General features: G+C 39.5%; 1 protein-coding gene across 1 annotated transcript; it reads right to left on the bottom strand.

Annotated features, from left to right (window-relative positions):
* Positions 1–742: 742 nt before the first annotated feature.
* Positions 743–21,406, bottom strand: LOC102804961 (alpha-L-fucosidase-like). The gene is made up of 9 exons (XM_085502154.1): positions 21,019–21,406; positions 19,808–19,914; positions 19,463–19,593; positions 19,047–19,180; positions 8,400–8,497; positions 6,387–6,519; positions 4,245–4,415; positions 1,247–2,170; positions 743–1,098 (listed from the first exon to the last, which is right to left on the bottom strand). The coding sequence occupies exons 1-8, from the start codon at positions 21,357–21,359 to the stop codon at positions 1,918–1,920; spliced, it is 1,368 nt and encodes a 455-aa protein (XP_085358280.1). The 5' UTR covers positions 21,360–21,406; the 3' UTR covers positions 743–1,098; positions 1,247–1,917.
* Positions 21,407–22,484: the final 1,078 nt, after the last annotated feature.

Genomic DNA, 22,484 nt, shown 5'->3' on the forward strand with positions numbered 1-22,484 from the left:
TCAATCTACATTTACCCTGTGCTAGGGAGCACAGAACTGGTGGTGCATCAGCAGCTGGAATCCAATCTACATTTGCCCTGTGCTAGGGACCACAGAACTGGTGGTGCATCAGCAGCTGGAATCCAATCTACATTTACCCTGTGCTAGGGAGCACAGAACTGAGTGGTGCATCAGGAGCTGGAATCCAATCTACATTTATCTTGTGTTAGGGAGCACAGAACTGAGTGGTGCATCAGGAGCTGGAATTCAATCTACATGTACCCTGTGTTAGGGAGCACAGAACTGAGTGGTGCATCAGGAGCTGGAATCCAATCTACATTTATCATGTGCTAGGGAGCACAGAACTGAGTGGTGCATCAGGAGCTGGAATCCAATCTACATTTACCCTGTGCTAGGGAGCACAGAACTGAGTGGTGCATCAGGAGCTGGAATCCAATCTACATTTACTGTGTGATAGGGAGCACAGAACTGATTGATGCATCAGGAGCTGGAATCCAATCTACATTTATCCTGTGTTAGGGGGCACAGAACTGAGTGGCGCATCAGGAGCTGGAATCCAATCTACATTTTCCATTTCCATTGTCTTGATGAAAACTGCTGAAAAAAGTTATATTGGTTTATTTTGTGAGCAGCACCAAAAATTGACCTTGGCATTCACAACATTGTCTGTGGTTGTCATCACACATTGGTACCACAATGTCTGAATAATTATCTCTATCCTAGACAACAGCTGGCAAGTAAATTCGAACATCATAACTAAATTGACAATTTATTAATGTGTATCTACGATTGTATATAAATGACAGTTTTACAAATTCACAGAATAAATCTGAATATAACTCTATATCACCTCCATTTAAAATAAATTTAATTATGTCACTTTAATGCGGTGTGCTCTTTCTTGGAATTGTTACCCCAACATATATAATATACATCTACAGTAGCTAGGCCACTTGGTGAGTATACCTTTGAATATAAGGTGAAGGTTATTTTACAGGGAAATTGGTAAGATGCTCTTAAAAAATGTATTTTGGTGCGTTCTCTATATATAGTTAGCATTATATTGGCGCAAAATTATTAAAGCGGGAGGGTTGTCACCTGTGCACGTGCAGGAATTGAGTCCCAAGCAGCGGCGGCGATGATGATAACACACGCTAAAACCGCAAAGGCTCATGGGTAGACGCTTGTTTGTAAACAATGACACGCTATCGCCATCTGACGCATGCGCAGGCGACGACTCCCTCACTTTAATTACATGAAGTTAGGCCAGACTTTTTTTTATTCCTTGTTTCTTGAGTTTTTATAAGGCAATTTTTTTGAGGAGGACGGGGGAAAAAAAAAATTTATTCTTTTTTTCCCATTAGATTTGTGTGATTCTCAAAGAATTGTGAGATCAGAAAGAAGAAATGAAATAAAATTTTATTCCATGTATAACCTTGTTTCTCATCTGTGCGAGACTTCGGTACTTTGATTATGATACTCCCACGAAAATGCAACTTGGGTTTGATATGCGGCGAGCGGAAAAAAAATGAAGATAAAAATAAGTTTTTTTTAGCAATTTTTTGCACTTACAATTCGGCGAGCGCGAGAAATTACGCTGAAATAAAATTTCATTTTCGGCTCCTGTTCATTCGACGGGTTCGCGAAACAACGGATACTAAAAGTCTGGCCTTACATAGAAAGTATAATGTATGCCTTGTTAATACATGATTTCACTTTGCTGTAAATCCACATGACTCAATTGTGAAAATGATGGCAGTGGCTAAATTTCTGCAGGATTTTGTTACCAAGTGTGGTGCATGTAATCATACTACTATAGCCTGTGTATTGGATTTTGTAAAAAGACAATCTTTACACTCCTAATAATAAGCTTCAGTTCCAAAACTAAACTTGGACTAATCAAAGAGTGCGTTGACATTATACAACATTGGTGAGTTTTAGTACCCATGCCCATTTGCATGGCATTGCGTTCACGCTCAGATTCGGCATAGTGATGTTCATCCCGGCGGTAGCAGTTTGTTTCCATAGTAATGGTGGTGAATATCCCAGCATGTTGACTGTGGTCTTAGGTGATGTGACTGGAGTACCCAGTACCAGGTAATTTGAGCTTGGCCAGTTTAAAACTATGGCGTATACAACCACTTCTCCATTTACTGGCTTACTGGTGAACCTATCAAACAAAAACTGTCTATTGATTAGAATGATACATGTATTTTAATTACTGTAAATACATATTAATTATTTGAACATTATACATTTCTGGCATACTGTTTCTTGGTGGATATATAATTTCGAGTAGATTTATTCAATTGTTAAGTGTGTAATGGAATTTTATCAAACACATCTGAGATTGTACTGGCGGCCATTTTGTTTTAATGAATGGCCTTCTAGAGCCATATCTCTGACATGCTTTGACTGATTATGTTCAAATTTTATATATTCATTATACATCATATATACATGTATTCAAAATGGCTGATTTTGTTTTAATTAATGCTGTTCCAGAGCAATATCTCTCAATATAAACAAGTACTCGTTTGACGATCTGATACAAATGTCAACCATTTTAATGTTAAACAATAATCATATTCCTGACATGTTTATATTTCAGCTATATTACTATAAACAAAACTAATGAGGACTGTGCCATGCATGGCTTGTTTAGTTCTTATGTTCATTTCAGAAGATGTTTAGTGAAATCGAAATAATTTTTAAAGCGTGAGAACATGTTGCAGGTAGTCGTCCATTTTCTCAGTGTTAGACTTTCATAAAGTTTTGTGTTTCTTGTGAGGAAATCAGATGAATTTGAAGACTTGTATTGATGGACTGCTCGATACCGATAATGATTGCCATTGCCATGATTGCTATTTTTAACCAACCAATCATGAACCAGGTCACGGAAGTTCAGTTTGCGTATAAACCTGAAAATCGCATGAGGACATGCAAGTGTTGACAAAAAGAAAACTATAGTTCATTGTTATTATTTTTCATTCGCATTTTCATTTTTTTATAATGCCCTGTATCAGAAAATATTCCATGACTATCAGCAACTAGGTTGAGTTTGTTGGGTCTACAGCAGGGTGGGTTTGTTCTTGTGTACACAAGGTTTTTTTCACCAAGTCATGTGATATGCAAATTATCAGAGAATCCTAATACTCAAACTTCATAGAGGACACAAAACAAGTTTTTTCATGATCACTCATTTCTTTTTTAGCCATGTTTATCTTAGAGGCGTCACATTGAATAGTTCAACTGTACAAATGTATTAGATGTACACTCTATACTCTTTCATGTCATGTACTGTATCATTAGATCAAGTTACACGTGTCTACTGAAATACAGTAAATTATAAAAACCTTCTGTATATTTTGTGTATTTGGGCTTATTTTTTTGCATGCTCATACCCTATAGGCATATAGTCAAGAAAATAAAATTCAAATTGCATTGAGGGATTACAACAGAGAATAAGATTTAACTGACTACTATTTTGCATACCAAAATGTAATTCAACTTTTATATTATTATAGCCATAATATTTACATTCATCACATCTGTATAGTGTAAAACTCATAAAAAAAGCAAATGCGTTATTCTGGATTCTGTTTTATATTTAGCATTATACAAGTTTACAAAACAGAATGTATTTCAACTATTTTGTATACTCTCAAACCATGACATTCTTAATTTCATTATAACCAAGTCTTTCAGGGTGAATTTGTTCCCACTCGGACTTTTATGTCTTTAGTTGAGTACAGATCCATTGCAACATCAAAATTCACACTTTTTTTTATAATTACTGTATATCATCAGAGGTACATTACTTGGGGTTTGCAACTCGCATAGTACTGTATGGTGATATCATGTCAAGATCCCATTCAAGTCTCTTCTCGTAGATAGCGAGACTGAGGCTACGACCTTCTGACATGACGCATATCAATGTTCAAGGTTTGTAATGAAAAAAATAAACTTTTCTTGTCACTATCATAGTGAAAAATGTAATACATCGAAAATGTACAGAAAATATAGTTCTCGTAATCCGTCATATCGTGGGCAGCTATTTTGATCCACCTGGACATCCCAGTATCCTAGTTACCTCGGGCATGCGCATTCGCATTTTTTCTGAGTTGGAACGTTTATGCGAGAGTGAGATTGTGACGGGATCTTGTTATCATGTCACCGTAGTTACAAACCCCAAGTAATGTACCTCTGATATCATATAACATGAGGGGGAGGGGGGAACTCACCAAATGCCCTTCGTCACTGTGTCATTCTGTGATGTCCAGGGCTTGCTGGAGTAAATGGCTTCACCGTTAACTTTCAACCAATCTCCCGTTTGGCGAAGGCGCTCTTCAAATATGGGTATAATTCTACCATCATGGGTTGGTCCGACATTCAATAACATATTACCACCACAACTGTGAAATAGAATTCAATACAGAACTGTGAAACCTGAGCAGTCAGCAAATTGATTGATCTTCTTCCTCCAGGTTTGGTATACCCGGTAAATATATTTTATTTTAGGATAACCAGTAAAGCAGGGTCTTTCACTGGTTCCATGGTAGGAAGTATGTAAGGGGGTTTAAAAACTAACTCTGCAACGGGATTGTGCAACTCGCTGAATGTTGATTATTGCATTCTGCGAAGGGGTGGCAGTGTCAATCTGCGAAGAGCATGATTCTAATTGGTTGGTTGCTTGAAAAGCGTGAATCACAATTGTTGATTGATGCCCATATTACTTCTTTATTTACAGTGTAAGGGTTCACCGCATGCCTTATAGAAATGTTCTGGCACATCAGAGTAGAGAGAGGTCAACCAAAATTTAGGAGAACCCTAAACCAAATGGAAAGTGTGCACTAACTATCCATGAGATGTCTAAGTAAACTTGGCATATCTAAGAACTACAGCAAACGGCTTATTTAAGCCATCAATTTGGTGTTTGACCTTGGTTAAGGTATGCAGGTGCTTGTGTTTAGGCAAGTTTGGTGTGAGCTTGGTTAAGGTCTGCAGGTGCTTGTGTTCTATCAAGTTTGGTGTGTGGCCTTGGTTAAGGTATGCAGGTGCTTGTGTTCTATCAAGTTTGGTGTGTGACCTTGGTTAATGTCTGCAGGTGATTGTGTTCTATCAAGTTTGGTGTGTGACCTTGGTTAAGGTCTGCAGGCGCTTGTGTTCTATCAAGTTTGGTGTGTGACCTTGGTTAAGGTCTGCAGGCCCTTGTGTTCTATCAAGTTTGGTGTGTGACCTTGGTTAAGATCTGCAGGCGCTTGTGTATAGGCAAGTTTAGGCAAAATCCATCTATTCACAACCAAGATCTGGTTCCAGATTGGCAGAAATGTACTATTTTGATGAATTTTAAGCATGAAAATGATCATTTTTCGAAAATTTTTAACTGGAACGTGAAACAAATGCATCTCCCAAGAGGTATGATGTAATTTAGAATGTGATTGCCACATGTAGACATGTCCTAGTTACAAATGATGATGCATGCAGATGCACCAAAATCAAGCAATAATCCACTAGAACCCGACGTCTTAAGACTTTATCATATGTCTGAATGGACGTATAATTGCAAATATTTGTTATAGTTTTATACCATGTTTTCACATGAAAACCCGTGATTACACTTTTATGATGCAAGTGCCTGAATCACCCTTAACTGCATTTCGTACTTGCTCTATTAGAAACACATTTTCAATTGAAACCAATGTAAATAAAAGATGAATTACTGTGAAATACTTTATTTTAGCTGGAATTAATTTTTGTTGGTGTTGGTGTTGGTTGTTTTGTATGGAATTTATTTTCACTGATTTTTGACGACTTGAAAGTGAAATATAGGGAAAAAAAGTATATTCGCTGGATTTTATTTTCACAGAATCATCCTTTCAGCGAAAATAGCGAAAATAAATTCCAAGTGAAATAAAGTATTCTACAGTAATTGTATACTGGTTCACTTGAATATTACTTATTTTGACCAAGGCATGCCTCTGTCATTTACAAAAGAGCAAATACAATACTAATTGGTATTATTGGTGGACATGTTGCATGATAATCAACCCACATGAAATATGAGCATGATAGCTTCTTATAGGAAGCATATTTTGTTCCATCAAATTCAATAACATCAAATTATAATGGCAAAATCATTTATTCACCACAGAGGGCGCTTATCACCAATACGTAATGGTCTGCTAAATAAAACAAAAGTTGGACTGCAGAAAATTTTTAGCATTTCGAAAAACTGTAGTGAATATACAATAAAAGTTCACTGAAATCAAATTATTTGTTATTAATATCTGTATTTACATTCCATTATTCTTACACATATTACATTAATATTCATGTTTGTTTAAGGTCTAACATGGGCATGTTATGTTTCTATAGCAACTCACCTGACAACCTCTGCCAATGTATCTGTTATATCATCCATTGTCAAGTAACTTGATAGATCTACATTTCTACGATATCCCCATGAGCCCCGATCAACAGTCGTACAATCCTCCCATTTTCGTTTCTGTAAGACACCTACAACAAAGTATTGTTCATTGGAAGACATCATTTTTGGTTTGCCCATAATAAAGAGAAGAGAAAGTCACAGTAGTGGCAAAGTGTCTTGTCAGTCGTCAAGTGTTGTTGTTGTCGTCATTGTCTTAAACTTTCCTTCTGAGCGATTCACTCCAAAAATATTCAACCAATCGCTATCGAACTTATATATATATATATATATATGTTAATCTGTAGTTATAGTAGGCCTTGTATAAATTTTGAAGTTGATCTTCCGAAAATTTTATTTTTGGTTATTATTGAAGCTTTCTTTTTAAAGTTTACAAGTAAATACCCCTGTAGAGTCCTTTGGGAAACTTCATAGTGCAGAGGTTAAGACCATGCAAATGGGAGATGGAGATGGAGAGATCATATCTCACGCTCAAAACGTGTTTTTTTTTAACTTCTTTATTTTATTCATTAACAAATGTGTACTAGAGCTGTTGTGGGATGTGCAGACATGATTTCTTTTTGTAGTCAATCGTTCTATCTTAAGCTGTAATCTGCCTCACCTACAAAATGATATCCCCCACTCTATGCTAATATCTGCCTCCCCTTACATATACACAGCAATCAATGTTTATTTGCTGACTTGGATAAAATACATGTATATGAAATAACAGGCAAACACTGCATCATGTTGAAATAATACTTATTGGTTATACATGATATATAATTAAATTGGCGAGTGATAAATTTTCACAAATATCTTAAGTCAGTGAAATTTGTGTAGCAGTGCACATTTTACTGGGTTCCTTAGACATGGAATGTACATCAAACTATTGATGCAGCATGTGTGATATACTATATTTACACATCTCACTGTGATTGGTTTTATTTATTATGTCACATGACATTTCAGGGTTGCTTTCTAGCTTTGGAAGGAGCTTAGCTATCCGAAATGGTCAGCGAACATGCCAGAATGGATATTAAGTTCTGATATTTAGGATATTCTTTTTTATTAAACTATGTATGGCAAATCAGCCACTGAAACATCACATCTGAGATCGGTGCAAGGCATCCTATGCTGTGAACATTCTACACATACCACATTGATGCTCATTGAGAATGCACTTAGCTGAATGACTTGTGAATAGAAGGTGGGGTAAGTTTGTGTTGAAAGTCATATTGCATTCACTTCCACGGCATACTTGCATTTTTATCTGAAGAGTGGTGAAATAACTGGAGGGTTTTGATGTACAGTCTGAATTAGGCAGAGGGTCCTATAAACCCGCCTATTCACATAGTTCATACCCACCATAGACTCCGGTCAGTCAAAATGACTATTTTGAACTGTAGGCATTAATCTGCGATTCAGCCAATGACTTAGAAATAAATCTAGGTCAGGGGAAGCCCCATGACCTTGATGTTTTCCTTTACGTCACAAACCACGTGACTGAGGCCAAAAGGCACAGCCATATTGGCCAAATACGTCACTCTGGCTCCTTCTTTCTCCGCACCAAGGACTAAGCCAACAGTCCTATAGTGAGAAAAATATCAGAGAGAGATCTGAATCATCCCACAATGTCACTGATACTAAAACATCAACATAAGCAGGATCTAGCCATAGTACTGTTCAACGTTACATGAGACCAAACAGATTCAGATCCTGATAACTTTTAAATTTTAGTTGTTGGTACTACTGCTGTATTCAGATGGTTGCTATGATATGGAATGTGTGATTCGGGAGGGTCAATTTCATAATTAGTTGGTATATAGTAAATCGTATTTCTTGCAGCCTTGAGGTTCTTTCCCAAATTGTGGCTATACTAAAAGTGTGTTTGAAAAAAAAGTCAAGGTAGTAAATTTTACTTGTAGAAGACAGCATTTACAACTGGCCAATGTATACTACATTTCCTTACCTGGATTGTAATGGTCATTGCATGTCAGGTAGCCACCATGTTTGCATTTACAGTTAGAACCCCATCTGTCATTGACAACAACTTTGTCCTTTACAGGGCTGGAAATAATAAAAACACCCTAATTTACACACAAGGCGCTTTAGTAATGGGTGATATTTGGTATATCATCACAAGGGTTGTTTGAGTGGTGAGATATAATTGGTGAATGGTCAGAAGGAATTAGGAATAGGTCTCATGGGCTGGTAGTTTTTATTTGATTGGTTATGAGCCAAATGATGTTGGTGGTTGACCAGATGAAGAGGGTGATTGGCCTATTGGAGTTGGTGGACAGCCAGTTAGTAATAATTTAAGTAACACGAGTTTGCTTGTACCAGCTTGTACATTGGGTTGGTCATTAGGTAATGATTAGGTAGGCTGCATTTGGTTGATGGTTGGGTGTAGTTAGTAGCAGATCAGCTGTGTTGGTAGTTTGCCAGCTTGGTTAGTGATTGGCCAGATGGGTTGGCCAGATGGGTTGGAAGTTGGCCAGATGATTTGCCAGATGGAGATGGTGGTTAGCCAGTTGGAGTTGGGAGTTAGTAACACAAGTTTGGTCATGCCTTAGGTCGAATAGTAGGTGTAAGGTTTGGTCAGACAGGATTATGACTGGCCTATGTGATTGGTTGTTAGCCAAACAAGTTGAGATGTTGGATGGCAGTTACTTGTTCAAATCATGGTTGGCCACCGGGGTTACTGGCTGGCCAGATGGATTGATGGTTAACAATATGGATTAGGTAGTAACATCAAATAGTTAGTTAGTGTCTTCAGATGGCATTGACTGAAAAGGTTAATTGGTCAAATGAGGTTGACTGAGTTAGTAGTGGGCTAGATGGAGTTGATAACAAGTATCATCAGGTTCATGGTTGGTCAAACAGGGGATGCTGATTAACTAGAAAAAAGAATTATAGTCATTGAAACACGGGGTTGGTGGTTGACTAGACAGAGAAGTGGTTTTAACATGAGGTTGGTGGTTGACTAGACAGAAGTGGTTTAACATGAGGTTGGTGGTTGACTAGACAGAGAAGTGGTTTTAACATGGGGTTGGTGGTTGACTAAACAGAGAAGTGGTTTAACATGAGGTTGGTGGTTGACTGGAGAGAGTAGTGGTTTTAACATGAGATTGGTAGTTGACTAGACAGAGTAGTGGTTTTAACATGAGGTTGGAGGTTGTCTAGATAGAGTAGTGGTTTAACACGAGGTTGGGGGTTGACTAGATAGAGTAGTGGTTTAACACGAGGTTGGGGGTTGACTAGAGTGAGTAGTGGTTTTAACATGGGGTTGGTGGTTGACTAGAGAGAGTAGTGGTTTTAACATGGGGTTGGTAGTTGACTAGACAGAGAAGTGGTTTTAACATGGGGTTGGTGGTTGACTAGAGAGAGTAGTGGTTATAACATGGGGTTGGTAGTTGACTAGAGAGAGTAGTGGTTTTAACATGGGGTTGGGGGTTGACTAGAGAGAGAAGTGGTTTTAACATGAGGTTGGGGGTTGACTAGACAGAGAAGTGGTTTTAACATGGGGTTGGAGGTTGAATAGAGAGAGAAGTGGTTTAATATGAGGTTAGTGGTTGACTGGAGAGAGTAGTGGTTTTAACATGGGGTTGGTGGTCGACTAGATAGAGTAGTGGTTTAACACGAGGTTGGGGGTTGACTAGAGTGAGTAGTGGTTTAAACATGACGTTGGGGGTTGACTAGATAGAGTAGTGGTTTAACACGAGGTTGGGGGTTGACTAGAGTGAGTAGTGGTTTTAACATGGGGTTGGTGGTTGACTAGAGAGAGTAGTGGTTTTAACATGGGGTTGGTAGTTGACTAGACAGAGAAGTTGTTTTAACATGGGGTTGGTGGTTGAATAGAGAGAGAAGTGGTTTAACATGAGGTTAGTGGTTGACTGGAGAGAGTAGTGGTTTTAACATGGGGTTGGGGGTTGACTAGAGAGAGAAGTGGTTTTAACATGGGGTTGGTGGTTGACTAAACAGAGAAGTGGTTTAAACATGGGGTTGGGGGTTGACTAGAGTGAGTAGTGGTTTTAACATGGGGTTGGTGGTTGACTAGAGAGAGTAGTGGTTTTAACATGGGGTTGGTAGTTGACTAGACAGAGAAGTTGTTTTAACATGGGGTTGGTGGTTGAATAGAGAGAGAAGTGGTTTAACATGAGGTTAGTGGTTGACTGGAGAGAGTAGTGGTTTTAACATGGGGTTGGGGGTTGACTAGAGAGAGAAGTGGTTTTAACATGGGGTTGGTGGTTGACTAAACAGAGAAGTGGTTTAAACATGGGGTTGGTGGTTGACTAGACAGAGAAGTGGTTTTAACATGAGGTTGGGGGTTGACTAGACAGAGTAGTGGTTTTAACATGAGGTTGGAGGTTGACTAGATAGAGTAGTGGTTTAACACGAGGTTGGAGGTTGACTAGAGAGAGAAGTGGTTTTAACATGGGGTTGGTGGTTGACTAAACAGAGAAGTGGTTTAAACATGAGGTTGGGGGTTGACTAGATAGAGTAGTGGTTTAACACGAGGTTGGGGGTTGACTAGAGTGAGTAGTGGTTTTAACATGGGGTTGGTGGTTGACTAGAGAGAGTAGTGGTTTTAACATGGGGTTGGTAGTTGACTAGACAGAGAAGTGGTTTTAACATGGGGTTGGTGGTTGAATAGAGAGAGAAGTGGTTTAACATGAGGTTAGTGGTTGACTGGAGAGAGTAGTGGTTTTAACATGGGGTTGGGGGTTGACTAGAGAGAGAAGTGGTTTTAACATGAGGTTGGGGGTTGACTAGACAGAGAAGTGGTTTTAACATGGGGTTGGTGGTTGACTAGAGAGAGAAGTGGTTTAACATGAGGTTGGAGGTTGACTAGATAGAGTAGTGGTTTAACACGAGGTTGGAGGTTGACTAGAGAGAGAAGTGGTTTTAACATGGGGTTGGTGGTTGACTAAACAGAGAAGTGGTTTTAACATGGGGTTGGTAGTTGACTAGAGAGAGTAGTGGTTTTAACATGGGGTTGGAGGTTGACTAGAGAGAGAAGTGGTTTTAACATGAGGTTGGGGGTTGACTAGACAGAGAAGTGGTTTTAACATGGGGTTGGTGGTTGAATAGAGAGAGAAGTGGTTTAACATGAGGTTAGTGGTTGACTGGAGAGAGTAGTGGTTTTAACATGGGGTTGGTGGTCGACTAGATAGAGTAGTGGTTTAACACGAGGTTGGGGGTTGACTAGAGTGAGTAGTGGTTTAAACATGAGGTTGGGGGTTGACTAGATAGAGTAGTGGTTTAACACGAGGTTGGGGGTTGACTAGAGTGAGTAGTGGTTTTAACATGGGGTTGGTGGTTGACTAGAGTGAGTAGTGGTTTAACATGAGGTTGGTGGTTGACTAGACAGAGTAGTGGTTTAACATGAGGTTGGTGGTTGACTAGAGAGAGAAGTGGTTTAACATGAGGTTGGAGGTTGACTAGATAGAGTAGTGGTTTAACACGAGGTTGGAGGTTGACTAGAGAGAGAAGTGGTTTTAACATGGGGTTGGTGGTTGACTAAACAGAGAAGTGGTTTAAACATGAGGTTGGGGGTTGACTAGATAGAGTAGTGGTTTAACACGAGGTTGGGGGTTGACTAGAGTGAGTAGTGGTTTTAACATGGGGTTGGTGATTGACTAGAGAGAGTAGTGGTTTTAACATGGGATTGGTGGTTGACTAGAGAGAGTAGTGGTTTTAACATGGGGTTGGTAGTTGACTAGAGAGAGTAGTGGTTTTAACATGGGGTTGGGGGTTGACTAGAGAGAGAAGTGGTTTTAACATGAGGTTGGGGGTTGACTAGACAGAGAAGTGGTTTTAACATGGGGTTGGTGGTTGAATAGAGAGAGAAGTGGTTTAACATGAGGTTAGTGGTTGACTGGAGAGAGTAGTGGTTTTAACATGGGGTTGGTGGTCGACTAGATAGAGTAGTGGTTTAACACGAGGTTGGGGGTTGACTAGAGTGAGTAGTGGTTTAAACATGAGGTTGGGGGTTGACTAGATAGAGTAGTGGTTTAACACGAGGTTGGGGGTTGACTAGAGTGAGTAGTAGTTTTAACATGGGGTTGGTGGTTGACTAGAGAGAGTAGTGGTTTTAACATGGGGTTGGTAGTTGACTAGAGAGAGTAGTGGTTTTAACATGGGGTTAGTAGTTGACTAGAGAGAGAAGTGGTTTTAACATGAGGTTGGGGGTTGACTAGACAGAGAAGTGGTTTTAACATGAGGTTGGGGGTTGACTAGACAGAGAAGTGGTTTTAACATGGGGTTGGTAGTTGACTAGAGAGAGTAGTGGTTTTAACATGGGGTTGGTAGTTGACTAGAGAGAGTAGTAGTTTAACATGAGGTTGGTGGTTGACTAGAGAGAGAAGTGGTTTAACATGAGGTTGGTGGTTGACTAGACAGAGAAGTGATTTTAACATGGGGTTGGTGGTTGACTAGACAGAGAAGTGGTTTAACATGGGGTTGGTGGTTGACTAGAGAGAGAAGTGGTTTAACATGAGGTTGGGGGTTGACTAGAGAGAGAAGTGGTTTTAACATGAGGTTGGGGGTTGACTAGACAGAGAGGTGGTTTTAACATGGGGTTGTGGTTGAATAGAGAGAGAAGTGGTTTAACATGAGGTTAGTGGTTGACTGGAGAGAGTAGTGGTTTTAACATGGGGTTGGTGGTCGACTAGATAGAGTAGTGGTTTAACACGAGGTTGGGGGTTGACTAGAGTGAGTAGTGGTTTAAACATGAGGTTGGGGGTTGACTAGATAGAGTAGTGGTTTAACACGAGGTTGGGGGTTGACTAGAGTGAGTAGTGGTTTTAACATGGGGTTGGTGGTTGACTAGAGTGAGTAGTGGTTTAACATGAGGTTGGTGGTTGACTAGACAGAGTAGTGGTTTAACATGAGGTTGGTGGTTGACTAGAGAGAGAAGTGGTTTAACATGAGGTTGGAGGTTGACTAGATAGAGTAGTGGTTTAACACGAGGTTGGAGGTTGACTAGAGAGAGAAGTGGTTTTAACATGGGGTTGGTGGTTGACTAAACAGAGAAGTGGTTTAAACATGAGGTTGGGGGTTGACTAGATAGAGTAGTGGTTTTAACATGGGGTTGGTGGTTGACTAGAGAGAGTAGTGGTTTTAACATGGGGTTGGTAGTTGACTAGAGAGAGTAGTGGTTTTAACATGGGGTTGGGGGTTGACTAGAGAGAGAAGTGGTTTTAACATGAGGTTGGGGGTTGACTAGACAGAGAAGTGGTTTTAACATGGGGTTGGTGGTTGAATAGAGAGAGAAGTGGTTTAACATGAGGTTAGTGGTTGACTGGAGAGAGTAGTGGTTTTAACATGGAGTTGGTGGTCGACTAGATAGAGTAGTGGTTTAACACGAGGTTGGGGGTTGACTAGAGTGAGTAGTGGTTTAAACATGAGGTTGGGGGTTGACTAGATAGAGTAGTGGTTTAACACGAGGTTGGGGGTTGACTAGAGTGAGTAGTGGTTTTAACATGGGGTTGGTGGTTGACTAGAGTGAGTAGTGGTTTAACATGAGGTTGGTGGTTGACTAGACAGAGTAGTGGTTTAACATGAGGTTGGTGGTTGACTAGAGAGAGAAGTGGTTTAACATGAGGTTGGAGGTTGACTAGATAGAGTAGTGGTTTAACACGAGGTTGGAGGTTGACTAGAGAGAGAAGTGGTTTTAACATGGGGTTGGTGGTTGACTAAACAGAGAAGTGGTTTAACACGAGGTTGGGGGTTGACTAGAGTGAGTAGTGGTTTTAACATGGGGTTGGTGGTTGACTAGAGAGAGTAGTGGTTTTAACATGGGGTTGGTAGTTGACTAGAGAGAGTAGTGGTTTTAACATGGGGTTGGGGGTTGACTAGAGAGAGAAGTGGTTTTAACATGAGGTTGGGGGTTGACTAGACAGAGAAGTGGTTTTAACATGGGGTTGGTGGTTGAATAGAGAGAGAAGTGGTTTAACATGAGGTTAGTGGTTGACTGGAGAGAGTAGTGGTTTTAACATGGGGTTGGTGGTCGACTAGATAGAGTAGTGGTTTAACACGAGGTTGGGGGTTGACTAGAGTGAGTAGTGGTTTAAACATGAGGTTGGGGGTTGACTAGATAGAGTAGTGGTTTAACACGAGGTTGGGGGTTGACTAGAGTGAGTAGTGGTTTTAACATGGGGTTGGTGGTTGACTAGAGAGAGTAGTGGTTTTAACATGGGGTTGGTAGTAGACTAGACAGAGAAGTGGTTTTAACATGGGGTTGGTGGTTGACTAGAGAGAGTAGTGGTTTTAACATGGGGTTGGGGGTTGACTAGACAGAGAAGTGGTTTTAACATGGGGTTGGTGGTTGAATAGAGAGAGAAGTGGTTTAACATGAGGTTAGTGGTTGACTGGAGAGAGTAGTGGTTTTAACATGGGGTTGGTGGTCGACTAGATAGAGTAGTGGTTTAACACGAGGTTGGGGGTTGACTAGAGTGAGTAGTGGTTTAAACATGAGGTTGGGGGTTGACTAGATAGAGTAGTGGTTTAACACGAGGTTGGGGGTTGACTAGAGTGAGTAGTGGTTTTAACATGGGGTTGGTGGTTGACTAGAGTGAGTAGTGGTTTAACATGAGGTTGGTGGTTGACTAGACAGAGTAGTGGTTTAACATGAGGTTGGTGGTTGACTAGAGAGAGAAGTGGTTTAACATGAGGTTGGAGGTTGACTAGATAGAGTAGTGGTTTAACACGAGGTTGGAGGTTGACTAGAGAGAGAAGTGGTTTTAACATGGGGTTGGTGGTTGACTAAACAGAGAAGTGGTTTAACACGAGGTTGGGGGTTGACTAGAGTGAGTAGTGGTTTTAACATGGGGTTGGTGGTTGACTAGAGAGAGTAGTGGTTTTAACATGGGGTTGGTGGTTGACTAAACAGAGAAGTGGTTTAACACGAGGTTGGGGGTTGACTAGAGTGAGTAGTGGTTTTAACATGGGGTTGGTGGTTGACTAGAGAGAGTAGTGGTTTTAACATGGGGTTGGTAGTTGACTAGAGAGAGTAGTGGTTTTAACATGGGGTTGGGGGTTGACTAGAGAGAGAAGTGGTTTTAACATGAGGTTGGGGGTTGACTAGACAGAGAAGTGGTTTTAACATGGGGTTGGTGGTTGAATAGAGAGAGAAGTGGTTTAACATGAGGTTAGTGGTTGACTGGAGAGAGTAGTGGTTTTAACATGGGGTTGGTGGTCGACTAGATAGAGTAGTGGTTTAACACGAGGTTGGGGGTTGACTAGAGTGAGTAGTGGTTTAAACATGAGGTTGGGGGTTGACTAGATAGAGTAGTGGTTTAACACGAGGTTGGGGGTTGACTAGAGTGAGTAGTGGTTTTAACATGGGGTTGGTGGTTGACTAGAGAGAGTAGTGGTTTTAACATGGGGTTGGTAGTAGACTAGACAGAGAAGTGGTTTTAACATGGGGTTGGTGGTTGACTAGAGAGAGTAGTGGTTTTAACATGGGGTTGGGGGTTGACTAGACAGAGAAGTGGTTTTAACATGGGGTTGGTGGTTGAATAGAGAGAGAAGTGGTTTAACATGAGGTTAGTGGTTGACTGGAGAGAGTAGTGGTTTTAACATGGGGTTGGTGGTCGACTAGATAGAGTAGTGGTTTAACATGAGGTTGGGGGTTGACTAGAGTGAGCAGTGGTTTAAACATGAGGTTGGGGGTTGACTAGATAGAGTAGTGGTTTAACACGAGGTTGGGGGTTGACTAGAGTGAGTAGTGGTTTTAACATGGGGTTGGTGGTTGACTAGAGTGAGTAGTGGTTTAACATGAGGTTGGTGGTTGACTAGACAGAGTAGTGGTTTAACATGAGGTTGGTGGTTGACTAGAGAGAGAAGTGGTTTAACATGAGGTTGGAGGTTGACTAGATAGAGTAGTGGTTTAACACGAGGTTGGAGGTTGACTAGAGAGAGAAGTGGTTTTAACATGGGGTTGGTGGTTGACTAAACAGAGAAGTGGTTTAACACGAGGTTGGGGGTTGACTAGAGTGAGTAGTGGTTTTAACATGGGGTTGGTGGTTGACTAGACAGAGAAGTGGTTTTAACATGGGGTTGGTGGTTGACTAGAGAGAGTAGTGGTTTTAACATGGGGTTGGTAGTTGACTAGAGAGAGTAGTGGTTTTAACATGGGGTTGGGGGTTGACTAGAGAGAGAAGTGGTTTTAACATGAGGTTGGGGGTTGACTAGACAGAGAAGTGGTTTTAACATGGGGTTGGTGGTTGAATAGAGAGAGAAGTGGTTTAACATGAGGTTAGTGGTTGACTGGAGAGAGTAGTGGTTTTAACATGGGGTTGGTGGTCGACTAGATAGAGTAGTGGTTTAACACGAGGTTGGGGGTTGACTAGAGTGAGTAGTGGTTTAAACATGAGGTTGGGGGTTGACTAGATAGAGTAGTGGTTTAACACGAGGTTGGGGGTTGACTAGAGTGAGTAGTGGTTTTAACATGGGGTTGGTGGTTGACTAGAGAGAGTAGTGGTTTTAACATGGGGTTGGTAGTAGACTAGACAGAGAAGTGGTTTTAACATGGGGTTGGTGGTTGACTAGAGAGAGTAGTGGTTTTAACATGGGGTTGGTAGTTGACTAGAGAGAGAAGTGGTTTTAACATGAGGTTGGGGGTTGACTAGACAGAGAAGTGGTTTTAACATGAGGTTGGGGGTTGACTAGACAGAGAAGTGGTTTTAACATGGGGTTGGTAGTTGACTAGAGAGAGTAGTGGTTTTAACATGGGGTTGGTAGTTGACTAGAGAGAGTAGTAGTTTAACATGAGGTTGGTGGTTGACTAGAGAGAGAAGTGGTTTAACATGAGGTTGGTGGTTGACTAGACAGAGAAGTGGTTTAACATGGGGTTGGTGGTTGACTAGAGAGAGAAGTGGTTTAACATGAGGTTGGTGGTTGACTAGACAGAGAAGTGGTTTTAACATGAGGTTGGTGGTTGACTAGAGAGAGTAGTGGTTTTAACATGAGGTTGGTGGTTGACTAGAGACAGAAGTGGTTTAACATGAGGTTGGTGGTTGACTGGAGAGAGTAGTGGTTTAACATGAGGTTGGTGGTTGACTAGAGAGAGTAGTGGTATAAACATGAGGTTGGTGGTTGACTAGAGAGAGTAGTGGTTTTAACATGGGGTTGGTGGTTGACTAGAGACAGAAGTGGTTTAACATGAGGTTGGTGGTTGACTGGAGAGAGTAGTGGTTTAACATGAGGTTGGTGGTTGACTAGAGAGAGTAGTGGTATAAACATGAGGTTGGTGGTTGACTAGACAGAAGTGGTTTTAACATGAGGTTGGTGGTTGACTAGAGAGAGAAGTGGTTTTAACATGACGTTGGTGGTTGACTAGACAGAAGTGGTTTAACATGGGGTTGGTGGTTGACTGGAGAGAGTAGTGGTTTAACATGAGGTTGGTGGTTGACTAGAGAGAGTAGTGGTATAAACATGAGGTTGGTGGTTGACTAGACAGAGAAGTGGTTTTAACATGAGGTTGGTGGTTGACTAGACAGAAGTGGTTTTAACATGAGGTTGGTGGTTGACTAGAGAGAGTAGTGGTATAAACATGAGGTTGGTGGTTGACTAGACAGAGAAGTGGTTTTAACATGAGGTTGGTGGTTGACTAGAGAGAGTAGTGGTTTTAACATGAGGTTGGTGGTTGACTAGAGAGAGTAGTGGTTTTAACATGGGGTTGGTAGTTGACTAGAGAGAGTAGTGGTTTTAACATGAGGTTGGTGGTTGACTAGACAGAAGTGGTTTTAACATGAGGTTGATGGTTGACTAGACAGAGTAGTGGTTTAACATGAGGTTGGTGGTTGACTAGAGAGAGAAGTGGTTTAACATGAGGTTGGTGGTTGACTAGACAGAGTAGTGGTTTTAACATGAGGTTGGTGGTTGACTAGAGAGAGAAGTGGTTTAACATGAGGTTGGTGGTTGACTAGACAGAAGTGGTTTAACATGAGGTTGGTGGTTGACTAGACAGAAGTGGTTTAACATGAGGTTGGTGGTTGACTAGACAGAGTAGTGGTTTAACATGAGGTTGGTGGTTGACTAGAGAGAGTAGTGGTTTAACATGAGGTTGGTGGTTGACTAGACAGAGAAGTGCTTTTAACATGAGGTTGATGGTTGACTAGACAGAAGTGGTTTAACATGAGGTTGGTGGTTGACTAGACAGAGTAGTGGTTTAACATGAGGTTGGTGGTTGACTAGAGAGAGAAGTGGTTTAACATGAGGTTGGTGGTTGACTAGACAGAAGTGGTTTAACATGAGGTTGGTGGTTGACTAGACAGAGAAGTGCTTTTAACATGGGGTTGGTGATTGGCTAGGGACAGTATTGGTTTTAACATTGGGTTGGTGGTTGACTAGACAGAAGTGCTTTTAACATGGGGTTGGTGATTGGCTAGGGACAGTATTGGTTTTAACATGGGGTTGGTGGTTGACTAGACAAGTGCTTTTAACATGGGGTTGGTGATTGGCTAGGGACAGAAGTGGTTTAACATGAGGTTGGTGGTTGACTAGAGAGAGAAGTGGTTTTAACATGAGGCTGGTGGTTGAGCAGAAAAGTTAGAAAGTGGTTTGGAGGGGATATCTTAAACTGATTGATAGCTATAACATAATATCTTACCTATCATTATACAACCAAGCTAGGAAATGGGTGCTATTCCAGTAGATGTCATTGGCACCCCCTGGACCATCTGCCCACACCACTTCCGGTTCATAGTTCATCACAATTTCATTCAACTGAGGGGTTACAACATCCTGAAAATATTGATATAATAAATCATAGTTAATTACATGTCAGGAATGGGCCTTTATTTTAGTTGACCATAGCCTATGTCATTTAAGTAAGTGCATGTAATACAATATATGTAGTATGCTTAGTTTTAGACTAAGCTCCATTCATTTGGCTTATGCAAGTACACGTAATTCAAGGGTTCTTAATGTCAACAACAGATGGCGCTATTCAATAAATCATATGATAACTGTATTAATAATGCTCATTTGATTTGGAGATTTTTAAATAAAAAACTTGTGTCTTACCCTGACATAGGTCTGAGTTTTGAATCCAGTTGCCTTATCAGCATTGAATAGTGGATTGAACCATTCAAACAGCGAGTAATACAGTCCAAAATGTATATCAGTGTTTTTACGAACTGAGTTTGCTAGATCACCTATCAATATACATAAAATGATAAATACATATGAACAAATACAGAGATAAATAAATGAGAACATAATAAAATAAAAACAAATTTGTTAATTTTCGGGCAAAAACTGATACCTTCAAAATTGAAAGCTGGTGATTTTTTTTATATGTGCACAAATACTGACATGTTACTTTTGAAATAAATATATATTTGATTTTATTATTATTGTTAAACTGACCTACGAGATCCCTATGTGGTCCATTATCGACTGAATTCCAATTCCATGAATATTTAGATCCCCAGTTAGTCCAACCCTCATGATGTTTACTTGTTAATACCACATATCTGATGAAAAATGAAAATCATAGAGAACATGTAATAACTGAATAAATGAAATATTTATATATATCATGACAATGCCCATTATTGGACATTGTATTATATTATTAATGAACTTGATAATTATAATCTATTCTGCCCATAGACTGCATAATATTTTCATGTTTATGCATGCATGCATGTACTTAGTAAAAATATCATTTCTGGTACTGCAGTATTTGTGTTGTAATAATAATAAACAATTTAAAAAAAACTATGAATTTGAAAATTACCTAAATGAAATAAAAAACTTTTGCTTACGCCGAAAGTTATCAAAATTCAGGCTAAGTGATCACACTTTGGAAATTGAACTGGAGAGAAGGAGAAAACCAAAATTACCAGCAGCAGAAAGAGTCTGTAAAAAATGTGATCAAGGCGATATTGAAGGTGAAAAATATTTTTTTTGAGCTGCTCATATTTTGAAAATTAAAGAAAAATCTTACTGAAAAACTGCGAAATTACCTCAAGTGAAGAGAACAAAGACGTAATGTTCTTAAAAATTATGAAAAATAACATTGCTTTTTCACTATATCTAAAAAAAAAAACATATACAAAACACCACCTGTGTAAACCCCTGGGTAGGGAGAGCCTTTACTTTGATTTATTTAATATTTTTATTTGCTATTTTTATTACTTTCCGATTTATTTGTAGTTATATGACCTCTTATTTGTAGTCGTCTTTAGTTGTATTTTATTTTATTTTACACTTTTTTTACCTTACTGTATCCATAGCAGATCACAGTTGCGTAATAAACTATTATTATTATTATTATTTATAAAAGCATTATAATAAAACAGGATTTATTATGTTTAAACATTTGTTTACGATTGTCTGCATGTCTCATTGTCAACCAATACACATATGCATGTTCCAGGGCTACAGCATCATTCAGACATGCAACAAGTTACTCAGTGAAGTATAACACCAAATTAAATATTAACCATATTGATCATAGGAAATTCATGTATACATACTAGTAGTTGGTTTTGAGTCTTGTTATCAGACAAGACAATATACAATCTATAACAATATACGGGGTGTGTCACGTATGTATATTGCTTAATCCTTACTTTGCTCCAGAGGCTGAAAGTATTTCCGCCCACTTGTCAGGATCAAAGAACTCGGCTCGGAATTCAGGAGCGAAGTCTGGATACTGGAAGTTGGGAGGATAGTTTTCCTTCATGAATTGTACGTAGTCGGGCGTTTTAAGTCCTTGCCAACGCCACCAGAACCACTCGGAACCGTAGCTCGGGACGGAGTAAAGTCCCCAGTGCATAAAAATACCGAATTTTGCCTCATCATACCACGAAGGAAGCGGACGACTATCGAGAGAGTCCCAGTTCGGTTCGTATTTGGCGACCACGGTGGTAATGAACGTACACCACAGGCAATACTTTACTACGTCTTTCATGGTTTTTTGTGTCTTCTTTATGTGGAGTCACACCGTGGTCACCTGACCCGCCCGTATAACCTTTATATGACCCCCACATAATCTAAATAATAAATTTACTTACCGGCTTACATTCAACGAACAACAAAATCAACCGATGTCCCACAATTCCATAGCACAGTTCCAAACATCGGTACTATGGTGTTCAATCTAATCTCATAAAACATAGTAAAATTAAGAATTTATGGAAGCCAAGAAACAAAGAAATGCAAAAAATGAATATATTCCTTACGCTAAATAAGAATATGTCATTCCCTTCCTTTGAGACATCAACAAACACCAACCTAATTATACGTTTTATTGTAATTAGGAATCGTGTTGTTTATGTGTAGATGTAATACATGTAATTACTGCTGTGGATCAAAATATTTTCCCCTATTTATTTGTAACCATTTTTAATCCACCTGAGTGTTGTCAAGCGTTATGAATTATTGTTGTATTTATGAAGAACTTGTAAGCACATATTATTTCAAAAAAAAAAATATTTCATATTGTTCATTGTTGTATATTACTATAGTATTTAAATACAGCATACCATACGTGTGTGTATTACTGGTGATTACAAATACATGTTAGTCAATCCGTGGCCAGAAGTCGCGAAATGTTTCCGAGTGAAAAAAACTTAAAATTAAATTAATTGAAATGTCATGATCATTGTCTTACTAGTATTCTTTATTTATTCATCTGGCTTTTGTCAGTTTATCTGTTTACAACTCTCGCTCATCATCACATTTCAATACACAAAGTTGCAGGTGTTATATACATCATAGACCATTTTTAATTTTCTAGTTTGCTGTTCAGACACATTTACAGTAGATTTTTGTGAATTTGACATTCTCACATATCAATTGGGTCACATGACCACATATGGTCATCTGATATATTAGTCATATCTCTTGTCCAATGTCTTCATTATAGTATTAGTTGAAAATTCTGCGAAAGTTATCTGGATATTAGAATTATGTATATTACTGAGGTCACAGGACACCCACCCAAACGAGCTCGCTGTTTGTTTTTGTTTTGTTTTCTTTTTTTACGATTTAGCAATATTGATCTAGTAAAATAATGTCAAATATAACATTGATA

The sequence above is a fragment of the Saccoglossus kowalevskii genome, chromosome 8, assembly GCF_978046115.1.
Source record: "Saccoglossus kowalevskii chromosome 8, keSacKowa6.1, whole genome shotgun sequence".
Lineage (NCBI taxonomy): Eukaryota > Metazoa > Hemichordata > Enteropneusta > Harrimaniidae > Saccoglossus > Saccoglossus kowalevskii.

Bases quoted from the DNA above. Each gene is read 5' to 3' on its own strand.
- LOC102804961 (XM_085502154.1), bottom strand. From the start codon at position 21,359: ATGAAAGACGTAGTAAAGTATTGCCTGTGGTGTACGTTCATTACCACC. The intron at 8,498-19,046 runs GTAAGATATTAT...TATTATTTCCAG, and splicing joins GCTTGGTTGTATAATGATAG to CCCTGTAAAGGACAAAGTTG. The intron at 4,416-6,386 runs GTGAGTTGCTAT...TCTATTTCACAG, and splicing joins ACATTGGCAGAGGTTGTCAG to TTGTGGTGGTAATATGTTAT.